General features: G+C 43.7%; 1 protein-coding gene across 4 annotated transcripts in view; it reads right to left on the reverse strand.

Annotated features, from left to right (window-relative positions):
• Positions 1-1,273: 1,273 nt before the first annotated feature.
• Positions 1,274-13,969, reverse strand: part of PRKN (parkin RBR E3 ubiquitin protein ligase) — a 1,204,231-nt gene continuing 1,191,535 nt past the window's right edge. For all 4 annotated transcript variants that reach the window (XM_075924578.2, XM_075924580.2, XM_075924581.2 and 1 more), the window contains 2 exons: positions 7,148-7,265; positions 1,274-2,734 (listed from right to left, as the gene is read on the reverse strand). In XM_075924578.2, coding sequence (XP_075780693.2) covers positions 2,625-2,734; positions 7,148-7,265 — 228 coding nt within the window. In that variant the 3' untranslated portion in view covers positions 1,274-2,624. The remainder of the gene's footprint in view (positions 2,735-7,147; positions 7,266-13,969) is intronic.

The following is a 13,969-nucleotide window of genomic DNA, read 5'->3' on the forward strand; positions in this document are numbered from 1 at the left end:
AAACCTCTGACAAGTCTTTTTTTAGACAAGGTATTTCTAATCTTATTATTCATAACCTTCTTCTATTGGGATTCCAAAAAGATTGTCCAAAGCCCATTGACCTCAACAGGTTTTGGATCAGCAACATAAATTGCATATTTCTACACATTATAACTGAGACATTAACTCTTGAGAGAGGGTACTATCCTGGCGAAACTCATCATACAGCCAACACATTTGTCCTTCCTTTGTAAGAAATATGTTAAGCAATTGTAGGAAAGAGAGTTGGTGTCTCAGCTTAATCTAAGTGTTTGTGGATTCGAAACACAGTGATGTAGTATTTAATTTGTAATTAAAAAGGTGACGGGGCTCAAGCATTTTTTTTTTTTTACTTTCATAGTGGATTCATGAAGCCACAGGTGCCAGCACTAGAAACTGCCAATCCCAGGGGTGCTGAGTCTTAGCTCAGGCAAGCCCTGGCACAAATTAAGCGTGGTTGACCTCCCAGTTTATACTGCATAAAAATAAGAATTACTTTTACAGTGTGGTTAGCACTAGCTAGCTGACAACAGGTCATGTAAACTATAAAATACACCCTAGTGTACGGAACCACATCCTGGAATACAGATCTAAAGAATAAAATGCCTGTGAAGGTGATACATTTGGAATGTGCTATGCTACATTACAATACTGCAATCCATACTTTAATAGAGTTAGTTGCATGTACATTTTGGTTTTTTAGAGCCCCAGGGAACAATTGATCTTAAAACAATTAACCTTTTGCTCTCTTATGTTAAAGCTTCTCTTCTCTTTTCCTCACACTTTCTGTTCCTCTGACTTTTCTCTCTACTCTCTGTATTTACTCAGTTTTATCAACTCCACATACTTTTTATGTAATGACCTGCCCCCCACCTAAGATGACTGCAGGCTCTCATGTGTTTCCTCAAAGTGATGAGTAAGTAGGAACCCACGCTCCCTAGACCTACATGAACTTCATGTTCCAAGTCTGAATCAAGGATTTTTTGTTTCTATATTTGCTTGCTTTAAGGCTAGGTTATAAGCATCTGAAAGTAAGGGTACATCTACACAGCAGGGCTAAAGCTAAGCAACTTCAGCTATGTCAATTGCGTATTTCAGCTTTTGGCGCTGCTCGCACAGCAGGAAGTTCAGGGTAGAGCTCTCTTTCTCCGACTTCCCTTATTCCTCATAAAATGAAGGTTACAGGAGTCAGAGTAAGAAGTCCTCCAGTTCGCCGTTATTTTGACATCATGTCAAAATAACTACTCATAGTGTAGACGTGGACTATGTTATTTTGGAATAATCTCAGTTATTCCAAAATAACATTGCTGTGTAGACATAGCCTAAGTGTTATGTAGATCTACAGTTCTTAGCCCTGGAATTTATTTTCTTCTAATAAACAAGTTCTGAATCAATGGACTAAATTCTCAACTAGTATAAATTGATTTACATCAGCTAAAGATCAGGTCCTAAATCTTTTACTCATTTATATTATATTCAAATGCAAAAAGGAGAAAAAGGAGCACAGAAGTCCACTCATTTCAACAGCTTTATTCTTCTTCTGTAATTTAAGTGAGTTGTGCAAATCCTTACATTGTCTATGATTGGCCTCTTGGTGCTTAAAAAACAAAAACAAAATCGTTTAAAGCAGGTTAGATAGAAAGGATTTTCAGATGTTGAGGTGTGGCAAATACCTGGTGCCCTCCATGCACTCACCAAAATGAATTCAGGTACCTTAATTGTTGATGCAGTGAACACATTTTCAGAATTACATACAAATCATAATAAATCTCCGTAGAACCACCATTGTGCTATTAATAAACCCCAAGAAGCTGCCCCCCCCCCATCATGTCAAAACTATTGCTGTAAGCAAAACAAAATCTTAGAACTCTAGCTCACATAACTCTGTTACTCTGACTTGCAGGCACCACAGCAAAAATATTCAGCATTCAGGCTGAAACAGCATCTTTTACTAAACCTGTAAGAGCTGCATACAATATGAATGGTAAGGGATATATTGATTGTTGTTTTGTAACTTATGTTTCAAATATACATGCACAGATAGAATGTCTAAGTCTGCAGTTTCTACTATGACTCTGGGTCAGAGCCAAGGCCCCATCTGATAATCTGCAAGAGTAGAAGACTGTAAATTACCACAGCTTCCCTTCCACCAGAATTTCCCCAAAACTGGATTGTGCTGAGAAAGGGCAGGGATCAGGATAGCTTTGATTCAGTGCACATGCTCATTGCTGCTTTTGCAGATGAGATTTGTGGAGCCCTGATTGTAACTGAAGGAACAGAACTCCAGGGAGAGTTGCTGGTGGTGACATTGCCTGCCTTTTATACCAGGAGAGTGCCATCAAGCAGGGAGCTATAATTTAGCCCTCCTGTGCTAGTACGAGTGAGTCTGGACATCTGAATTTCTCCTGCCTTATTTGTGGGTTTAAAACTCTTATGGTTACTTGAACTCAATTTTTAGTGTGCGCTGATATACAAGAAAATAAAACAAAGGCCTGATTCTGAACTCCTTGTTCCAGAAGCCAATGGGAGTTTAGCCGAAGCAGAGAGTTCAGGATTTGACCCAGAAAACAATCAAGTGGTTGGTTGTCCTTAGCACTACTGAACTATTAGTCAAACCAGTGGTCTCCCATGCAGGTCCTGTTCCACTCTAAACCACAGTTCCAGCACCACTCAAATCTGCATTGAGCTTGAGGACATTTCATGTGCATGCATCCACCTGCAAAAAAGCAAAGACAGAATTGTCTTTGGGGCTTGGCAAACAATGTAATGAGTGTGTATTATCCAGTTAATGGCAAGTCATTTAAATTGATTCCAATGTACTAAATCATTCTTATCTGTAATCTCTTCCTGGAGCACTCCAATACCTGTGGCTATACTCCTTTACTGGATGTGGCTTTGCAAGCTGGCCTCCTGCCACATGCTGAGTGAATAAGGACTGCAACTCTGCCTGATCCTTAAAGAGACGTTGCAAGATATTGAGGAGAGAAGGATTTTTGTACCCTCCTTAACTAATAAAGCAAGGGCTAAGAGAACTCTGATCCTTAGAGATAGCTCCTTATCTAACTGTGAGCTGATAGGAGTGGATCAAACTCTTTAACTGGAGTTTGGATTTAACACCAGTGAAACTGCAAACAGGATACACCCAAGTACACAGATTTTACTGATGTACTGATATTTATCTCCAAACGGCACTAGCAGTTAAAAGTTAAATGGCCTTCTTTATATCTGGAACATTTATTTTAATCTTGTTGGTATGTTTCCTATGTTTTGTGTTAAGCATTTCTATTCCCCTGTACTTTGAGTAACTTAATCTCCATGCCCCCACCTTCAATCATTTTTTAAAATTACTATCTATTAAGAGTAACCAACAGTCATTAGAGCAATGTACTTCAAATAGTAACTATAATAACTATAAAATGGAATCTTCTAACTCAAGCATAAATGTACAATATAAACAAATACAGACAATAAAAGCCCTGAACTTTTTCTTACAGAGGAGTTGTACATAGATTAACCTCCATATGGCTAATATAATCTCTTGAAAACAGAAGACCCAAAGACTATGCAAACTTTGGTATTTATATGCCTCTGATGTAGATAAAGTATATAACCCTTACAGATGTGACATATTTTAGGACAAATTTGGATATTAGGATGCCTACAGAGAGCTGAGTATTTCTATCCTTGTTAATATTTAACATAAAAAAATTACTAGTATTAATTCTTTCGGGACAACCAACAACTCTACAGGATAACCACATTCATGATCACCTGTGAGTAAAGGTGTGCAAAGAATGAACATTTTATTGTGTGGAAGATTTCAAGATTCAAAATCTTCTTTTCATTCCAATTCAAAATGACCCCGGGCATCACTGCCCCTTTGAAAGGTGGGGAAGCAGCAGTTTCAAAGGGGAAGCTGCTGTGCCACTGATCTCAGTTCATCTGTGCGGCGGCTGCCCCTTTGAAACAGCCACCTCCGCGCATTTCAAAGGCACAGTGGAGCCTGGGGTCAGCTGGGGACTCCCCAGCTGATCCCAGTTTCCACAGGGCACTTCTCAGGAACCTGGGGTCAGCTGAGGAGTCTGCATCTGATCCCGTGTTCTGGGGAAATGTCGCGGGGAGCCTGGAGTCAGCTAGGACTCCCCAGCTGATCCCGGGCTCCGAGCGGCACTTCCCCGGAACCAGCTTTAAGACATTTTTGTTAGTCTTTAAGGTGCTGAAGGACTATTCATTGCTTTTTAAGTTTTTTCTATTACACACTAACACGTCTATCCCTCTGAAACTTTTGACCTGTTGATGGCTTTGAAGATAAAGACTGAGACCTGAAACTGACAAGTGGGGTTGCAGCAAGTGCAGGGATTTGAGCCCAGAGATGATGTGTGCACAGCAGCAAGTCCTGCTGAGATGTACCCGATTTCTTTTTCTTTAAGAATTAGACAGATTATTCGATTTGCTAGGAAGACTGATAGATTTTGCTCTGCCAAGGGAGGCACTGATCATTTTTGTTAGCAGTGGACACTGTTGTTTTCTGGATTTCACCCAGCAATAGGGACACAGATCTAATTTGCAAATGGCATTTACGCTATATCTCAGCCATATAACAAATTTCTTCTTGCCACAAGACTCATATTTTCCAGCAAAATAATTTGTATAGGAATAGAATAAAGTGCAGAACTCGGCTGGGATCTCACTATTTTTAATATAAATGAAAATATATTTGTAAAATATCCTTACATTGATACAAGATATAGCAGAATGTGCTGAACAGGCTATGTCACCTTTTGATTCAGTACCAAGAAAACCTTAAATCTGTAGATTATGGGAAATATTACACTAGGAACAATGGGTTGCAAGCAGTCAGCAAATACCCACATAGAAGTTGGAACGTGCTGTACCCGTTATCAGAGGAGAAAGCAAACACAGCACCTTTTTGTACTTTACGCCTCAGTTCTAGTACAATTCCTAACTTGCTACTATTTCTTGGAGATTTTGCATTCTGACACATCCCTTGACCTGAGTTGGGTTACAAACAAGGGATAGTCTTGTCCTGTTTATTGCCATTTTGTGTAACAATTCTCTTTACAGTAATGCACAGAAAAAACTACAATGAGGTCTATTCTCTTGGTCTTAGTGGAGTATGCAAGAAACGTGCATATCCATTAGTGGGAGTAATACAAATATGTTCTTCATGCATCTAGTAGAGAAAAGATCACGATGGTAGTTTTCCATAGATTAAAACAGATTTTGTTGCGAAGAGTGGCGAGGAGATGGTCACAACTTCAGCACTTTTCCCAGTATGGTCAATGATTTATAGTGGCAATTTCTAGCTTTTCTATACCTATTCAAGATCTGTAATGTCAAGATTTATTTTAAGACTCTAAATAATTAAATCCTTTCCTCCCTCTTTGCCCTCTTTCTCCCCATGTGTCAAATGCCCTATGCATTCCTTCCTTAAATCCCCCTTCTTCCTATTTCCTTCCTAATAATCTCTCCACTCCTTTTCCTATCTGCAGCATTAGCTTCTTGGGGTCAGCAACATGTCTTACTCTGATTGTAAAGCCCTGCGTGAATAACTCATGTCAATTAATAGCATCAATTAATTATTAATACTTCATATTGTTGTTCCTTTTTTGACCCAAGCAGCTCAGCAAAGTTCAGGGCTCTAGAGATGTTTCTGTTGGAAGTAGAAATTGATGGAGTCTGGTATTTTGTTTGATGCACTCCTGTTCATTTTAAAGTAATGTGTGTCTGAGTGCAGAGGTCACCACGAAAAAAACAAACATCCCCCCCTCCAGTTTCTTAGCTTTCAGTCTCAAACCTCTGTGGCAAATATTCATCAAAGTTTTCACTTCAGCTTTTTCCACGAGGTCACCCTATGTTTAATGGCATTTGCTTAGTTTTCTTCCTGATTACCTCTGCCTCCTTCTTTGTTCTGTCTAGTCTCTATTGCTAGGTTCTGCCTGTCTTCCTCCCATCCAAAACAAATGATATCCCAATAGCCAAAAGCCTCACAGCCATTCAATCTAAAACTCCTGGGATGACTTTGTCAGGCCTTGTTATAGGATCTATGTGGGTAATGCACGCATGTGGGTCCAATTAGCTCCACCCCAATGAGTGCTCTCAAGGGGATGTCCTGCTAACGGGTCAACATTCAGCCCTCCAGCTGAGGTCTCTTGGCCCTTTCTTCTCCTTTATGGGTCCCAGATGAAACAACAAAACAGCCTCCAGTCAGCAAGTAATGTTACATGAAGGTATGAAAGAAAAGGAAGGAAAAAAATCCCTGTAGACAGCTCCCATCAGGATCCTGGCCTCTCTCCTCTTCCCTGGGCCTTGGAAGTATCCTGGTTTACTTCAGAGTCTCAGTCTTTTCTCCCTTTCAGCTCAGGGGATCTGCACCCTCTTTCTACAAGAGTAGGGCCTCAGGCTACCAGACTTCTCTTTCAGGCTGGACAAGCTCATCAGCTCATTACCTTCTTAACTATTTCAACATTATTTTTGAAAGTGAACGGTCCATTCCCATGGCAATTTCAATGAGGTTTGATAATAACCTATTACAAAGTTCAATCCTGCTCATAATACTGTGTCGTCATTTAATTAGGTTGTGGTAAATACCTACATACAATTTGTAATAGAAACATTATGAGAAAGAAGAGTAACGCTGGACTAATTAATATTAGTGCTTTGTGTTACATCTTGGTTTTGTGTACAGAGGCAAATAATACATGCCCATTAACTGAGGTCTGTTTATCCCTCCCTGTGCCTGCTTAACTCACACTAGGGTCAATGTTTGCACGAGTTCAGACTTGTGATTTGCTCCAGGAACTGGTTATCAGAACTCTTGATGTTTCCACTGACTCACTGTTTGATTTTGGGTAGGCCACTTTATGCTCTCTGAGCCTCATTTTCCCTGCCTATAAATTAGATAACACCTGTCTACCTCACAAACATCTTGTGAGGCTTAATTCATGGTTGTAAAGCATTTTGTGATTCTTGCATAGAAGGTGATATTCAAAGTGATTTAGAAACCATAGAGGAGGGAAAACTAGGCTCTTTTTTAAAATCTGTACTATAAAATAATTTTAAAAAAGGGAGGTCACTGCAAGTGTTACTCACTCTCCAATAAACTCACCATTTTTTTCTACTGGTACATGGCAACTGGGACACGGTTTGGTTGTTTTCTTGATTGTTTCTCTGGATGCCTCTTCCCATCTTGCTTTCATGGCTGCATACTCATCAACCATATATCCCTGCAGGAAAGAAGCAACAGTCACTGCATCAGCTGGGTTCCTCTGTGAATTGAGATTAGTAGCATAATTGTGACTATTTACTATGGTGATACAGACAGGAGGGTCTGAAAGGTCAAGTAAACTGAAGGACGTTGGAAATTCTGCCCTTACTGCCTCATAATTTAACCCATTTTGGTGTGACAGAATAAAATACTAAGATAGTGGGAAACTGTTGTCATGTATAGCAGTGGTTCCCAACTTTTTTGATACCGTCGACCGGCCAACCTATTCACAAACTTTTGGTGGACCGGTTACATTTTATTTGCACATTTGCATATTCATTATGGTAATTAATTTCAAGAGGTCACGTTATTTTACGTCGCATCTGTATGCACACTACACATGTCATTGCTGAGAGGAAATAAACAGAACAGGTAATCATCAAGTGATCCCCACCAAAGCTGATAACTCTCACAAGCCATGTAACATTCATAACTTTCTTAGGGTGTGTCTACACTGCACCCTTAGCTTGAAATAAGCTACAGAATTTGAGCTACGCAAATTGCATAGCTTATTTCGAGTGTATTTCAAAATAGCTTATTTCGTAATTTGACAGCACCAAATTTCGAAATAAACCGCTATTCCAAAATGTCCCTTACTTCTTATAGAACAAGGTTTTCAGGGACATCGGAATAGAGCACCCGTTATTTTGAAAGATATTTTTGATATAATGGGTGCGCTGTCAACATGCAGAATAGCTATTTCGGGATACCGGAAGTAGCCCAAAATAGCGCTGCAGTGTAGACACCCTAAAAGCCCTAGTATCCAGAATCAATTGAGTGAGATGCTCATCTTCCATCAAAAATGTTTCTAGCCCTCACTGCTGTGGAGAAAAGCTCAAAACTTGAACCAAATTCAATGTAAAAGCTCAGAAACTAGAAAGCAAAGACAATGAACCCTGAAATGTCCGTGTTTGTTAAAACCACTTTATTTTTAACTGCTTAACTCCTCCTATTTACACAGTGGGGTTGGAAAAACTGTGGCCTTCCCTTCCCACAGGGCTCCATCATCAATCCCATGACATCAATCCCATGCCAACCATCTCCACTCTATCATGGGGCCCCAGCTCCTCAATCCCTTCTTCACCACCACGTGGGGACCCAACCTCTCCTTTCCAGGGTTAGTCTGTCTCTTTGCCCAACCCCCTTTTCCCACACACTCACCCGTTGACCTTGAGGGCTGGGAGGTTGGCAGTGGTAGAGTTCCCCCCAGTGCCACCGGCAGCTTCTCCAACCCATTTCCAGACAGGTCCAGCACCCACAGGGCCAGCAGGGGCCTCTTGAATCCTGAACCCCCTGGAGGGCCCAGCCCTGCAGGGCCCAGTCTGTTGCCATGCAGCACCAGCATGTGCAGGGTGGGCAGCACTGCCACCAGCCCTGAGCCCAGCTCCCACAGAGGCTCACCTTCATGCAAATGGTCTGCATCACAATATCGGATAAAACATACAGTAGAGTTAACATTTCTGCTAGTCTGTGAGTTACTTGTCTCCATACCCAATAGCATTCTCACACACATTTGGTTTGTTCATTATCAGAGACTCGGATCTTCAGGCTTAGCCAAAAGAAAGAAAAATCATAAAGATGTAAGTGGAGTCTGAATGAGTTCTCTCTGACAGCTAGCTGGGAGGGAAAGATACTTCAGGAACAAACTGTATTTACACCAACACACCTACTGTGCCTATATATCCAGCAGATAGAGTGATATTGCTCAAAGTAATCAACTTTGGCTGGGGTTGGATAACAAATCACTTTCGTACTCAATGCAGGGATAGTGAAATGTTGCAATTCACTATTATTTTTATTAGTGACTAAAGGGGAGCAGAACTATGCTTAATTTGTTCCAAATGGGGGGGGGGTCGCCCTCAGTTGAAGGTACCTCATCAAGCCAGGAGCTCGAACTCCAGACACCTGTGAAAGTCTAAGGATATGTCTACACTACAGCGCTAATTCGAACTAAGCTAATTCGAACTAGTGCATCCAGACTAAAAAACTAGTTCGAATTAGCATTTTGCTAATTCGAACTAGCATGTCCACACAGAGTGGACCCTGAACCGGGGTTAAGGATGGCCGGAAGCAGTGCCGGCAGGGCATCAGATGAGGACTTAGAGCGTGGAGATGCTGTCTCAGGCTAGCCGAGGTCTGTGCTTAAAGGGACACGACCCTCACCGCGGACAGACAGTTCTCAGGGGTGCCCTGCTTGCAAAGCAGTCCTGGCTTGGAGTGCCCGGAGTACCCACACTGGGCACATCACAGCACTCAGCCATCAGACTGGCTGCACTTGCCGCAGGCTGCCATCTGAGGAGAGGGGGCAATTGGGGGGCTGCAGGAGAGCTTCCACCCCCAGAAGCCCACAGAGCCAGCCCAGTCCTCCCCATCGGGGGCTCGTACCCCATTCCTCCCTCACCTCCTTCCACTTACCCCTCCCTAGCCCCCCTTCCTGATGTACAAAATAAAGGACAATTGTGTTCAAAAATAGAATCTCTCTTTATTGGACAAAACTGGGGGAGACTGGGAAAAGGAGGTGGGAGAGGGGAAGAGAGAGGGTGGGAGAGGGGAGGGCAACTACAATGATGAGGGGTTTGGAACAGGTCCCATATGAAGAGAGGCTAAAGAGACTGGGACTTTTCATCTTAGAAAAGAGGAGATGGAGGGGGGATATGATAGAGGTCTATAAAAGCACGAGTGGGGTGGAGAGGGTGCATACAGAAAAGTTCTTCATTAGTTCCCATAATAGAAGGACTAGAGGACACCAATGGAAAGGAATGGGTAGCAGGCTTCAAATTAACAACAGAAAGTTCTTCTTCACAAAGCAAATAGTCAACCTGTGGAACTCCTTGCTGCAGGAGAATGTGAAGGTTAGAACTAGAACAGAGTTTAAAGAGAAGTGAGATTAATTCATGGAGGTTGGGTCCATGGAGTGGTATTAGCCAGGGGGTAGGAGTGGTGTCCCTGCCCGAAGTTTGTGGAAGGCTGGAAAGGGATGGCACGAGACAAATGGCTTGGTCACTGTCTTTGGTCCATCCCCTCCTGGGTCCCTAGGGTTGGCCGCTGTTGGCAGACAGTCTACTGGGCTAGATGGACCTTTGGTCTGACCCAGTACGGCCATTCTAAGCTCAGGGCTCAGGGTCGGGGGTCTCAGTGGACCACCTTGATTTTCATGCCAACCTGCTCCTGGGTGGCCAGGCTGGCAGCTCTCCTGCCCTAGACGGCCGCTTTCCTGTGCCTAGTGCGGAGGTCGTGGATGAGGTCCACGATGTCTGCACTGGACCAGGCGGGTGCCTGTCTCTTGCGGTCCTGGGCAAGCTCCCAGGAGCCGCCAGCCTGGTCCCGGGAAGAGGGGGAGGGCTGGGGGGCATCGGGTGGCTGGCTTGAGCCGTGCCAGGTGCAGGGTCTGCTGGCTGGGTGCTGGCAGGCTTGCACCTGGCACGGGCATCGTAGCCAGCCCGTGCCCCTTTAAGGGGTCCGGAGCTGGGAAGGGGACAATAGAGTTTCCCTGGTGTTGGCCAGAGTGGCCACCAGGGAAAGCTGGGGAGGGCTAGCCTCCCACTAGTTCGAATTAAGAGGCTACACAGCCCTTAATTCGAACTAGTAAGTTCGAACTAGGCTTAGTCCTCGTAGAATGAGGTTTACCTAGTTTGAACTAAGCGCTCCGATAGTTCGAATTAAGTTCAAACTAACGGAGCGCTAGTGTAGCGCCTATCAAAGTTAATTCGAACTAACATCCGTTAGTTCGAATTAACTTTGTAGTGTAGACATACCCTAAGGGACAAGGACAGGTATCCCAGCCAGGAGGCGTGGACTCTCCATAACAGTCCTCAGCCCAGTTTAATCTGTTTCTCCCCGTTGTTCAGAGAGATAAACAGGCTAGTGTGGGGCTGGAGCTGCAAGCTCTTTCAATTGCTTCTATTTAAAGGGCTTGCACCTGCCAGGTGGCTGCCAGGCAACAAAGCCGCCCAGGAGGCACTAGCCCTTTAACTAGAAATAGTTAAAAAGGGCTTGCAGTTCCAGCGCCACTAGCACGTTGCCAGGGAGCCAGAGACACACAAGCCCTTTCAACTGCTTCTATTTAAAGGGCTCGCACAGCTCCAGCTCCCAAACAATGCACTAGGAGGTGGGGTCTGGAACAGCCACGCGGGCTGGATCAAAGCCTTAGGTGGGCTGGATCTAGCCCAGTGAGTGGCTTTTGCCCACCCCTGGATTAGCCCAACATACTTTGCAAAATTAAAGTAATTCTGTAGTAAGCATTCTCTATTCAAATCATGTATAGCACCTTAGAATATCCAGGTATGTTGAAGTGTCTCTGTAGTCTGATGTGGAACATTTATCTCATGAACTGTGCGCTTCAGTGAACATGGAGTATACTAACGGATCTGTGAGCCAATATACCTTTTCTAATGATTTTTTTTAATTTGCAATAAAGGTGACTTGTATGCAGTGCTTTCCATTTTTTAATCCTCATGCTGGTGACAGCCTAAGCAAGGGAAGAAGGGGGAGGAGAGAATTCACAGTGGCTGCAGGTGAGGGAAGGAGAAAGAGCAGGAAGCAGTTCAATAAGGGTGGTGACATGAATGAGGAAACTGTGGCAAATGGTTGTAGGAGTTCACACTGCAGAGAAATACAATTTAAACGTTGAATTGTCTAACATGCATACCATTCTGAGTGAGGAGGGGTGCTCACAGTGAGTGGAGGGAGGAGAGTGAGGAAGCAGTTTCGTAAAGGAGTAGGTGGGTTCAGATGTGGACAGGGAAGAATAAAAATAAAAGCTTTAAAAAGAGACTCATAGCTCTTCCCAGCATGGTAGCGGACAGCTTATATCTAGACAAAGTAACTTTCTAGACTGTTGTACTGTAATTCGGCACATAATATTTACTGGGGCAGTTCCCCTGCACAACCATTTTAGACAGAGTGCCAATAGAGCTGTCTGCCACAGCAGTGTTAGTATGGCTGTCCTCTTGGGGTTCTTGTGTATTGTCCATATCTGCCGAGTCAGGCCACCCTGATAAATCTCCTGGTCAGACCCCATGGCTTGCATGACCTCAAACAAGCAGGCAGTGGTTTGAGGGGGAACTTAGCATGCTCTCTGCAAAGCTTTCCACCACTTCAGTTTTGAATTCAATCATGGCACTGTTTGAAAAAATGCAGTCCCGTTCCTCATGGTTTGGACAAGTAGTGGGAGTGGTACTGGAGGTTCTGCTATGGTCCCTTGTCTTTAGATACTGCTGCCAGAGCTCTGCTGTGTTGACTCAGCACTGGGACCAGTTCTAGGAGTGTGCCCTCGTCTTCATTTTCTCTAACAGCGTACTGCAGATGCCTGCATTCTGGTGATCTTTATCAAGATGAGACTGTACATGCTTGTCTCCAAAGGGGACACGGTTGCTATAATAGATATATATATATAAAGAGAGGGACATTCCTGGCTGCACACCAGCATTTTAAGATGAATATTTAAGTGAACAAGCTCCCTATTAAGTGGGTTTACTACTGTTCCAAGAAGGCTTACTTAGGCTTTGTCTAGACTTAAAAAGTTTAAAGCACAGCTGTGATAGTACTTTAAACTGAAAGCATAGCCACGGCAGGAGCGCTCTATGTAAAACCATCTCCACAAGGGGAGCAGGTAACAGCGCTGGGAGTATGGCTTCCAGGGCTGTAGCCTGGTTCACACTGGTGCTTTGCAGTGCTGTAACTTGCTGTGCTTGGAGGAAGGGGGTGTTTCTTCACAGGAAGGGGGTGTTTCTTGATCCAGAAAGTTACAATGCTGTAAAGTGCTGTAAATTACTCTGAAAAGAGACTGCATGTACACACAGGCATTTTAATGTTAATTAACTAGAATCAGTGCAATGTAACATCCCCAGGCAGACAAAGCCTTAGGACTGTGCTTCTCAACCTGGGATCCAGGTCCTCCTGGGGTCCACAAGCAGATTTCAGGGAAGCCACCAAGTAGCGCCAGCATTACTCAGTGGGACCCAGGGCAGAAAGCCAAAGTGCCACCACATGAGGCTGAAGTTCAGGGCCCTGAGCCCCAGCACCTAGAGTTGAAGCCAAAACCAAAACTACTTTGCTTTACAGGAGCCCCAAGCAATTGCCCTGTTTCCTACCCCCTAATGCAACAGTGTTCCCTGTAAGCTGTGCACTCGTGTAGCCACTCAGGAGAGATTCAAACATCACCCAAATGATTAACAGACCACTCACAGTCAGAATTTTTGTTTCTACTTGTGGTGCTCATTCGCACATGCCTCAGTGCATGTAACATTTATTCTATACACAGATGGAAAAAATCTGCATGTGGATGGAAAAGATTAGAGGGAAGCCCTATACTAGTCTCTTTCTTCATTAGAAACCATCACAGTAATTCAGATTTTTATGTAAAACCCCCATCCTGGCTTTTACATACCGAAACCAATTGTGGTGGCACAGGTGGGCCATGGAATTTTTATAACTAGAGCCCTGCAAATGCACAGATGATATATTTATATTCACAGGTATCCACATCCGTGGATGAGGACAGCTAGGACTCATTTTTGGGGATACTGATGCAAATGCGGATACAACATTGTGTATCCATGCAAGCCTCTATAACCGTGGTCCCCAACATGGCAGAAGGCGCAGGCCCCAGGCATGCGGCGCTTGGCGGGGGGAGCGCCGGCCCAGGGAGCGCGGGGGGGGGAG

Source organism: Pelodiscus sinensis, chromosome 3 (assembly GCF_052426305.1).
Source record: "Pelodiscus sinensis isolate ZL-2025 chromosome 3, ASM5242630v1, whole genome shotgun sequence".
Lineage (NCBI taxonomy): Eukaryota > Metazoa > Chordata > Testudines > Trionychidae > Pelodiscus > Pelodiscus sinensis.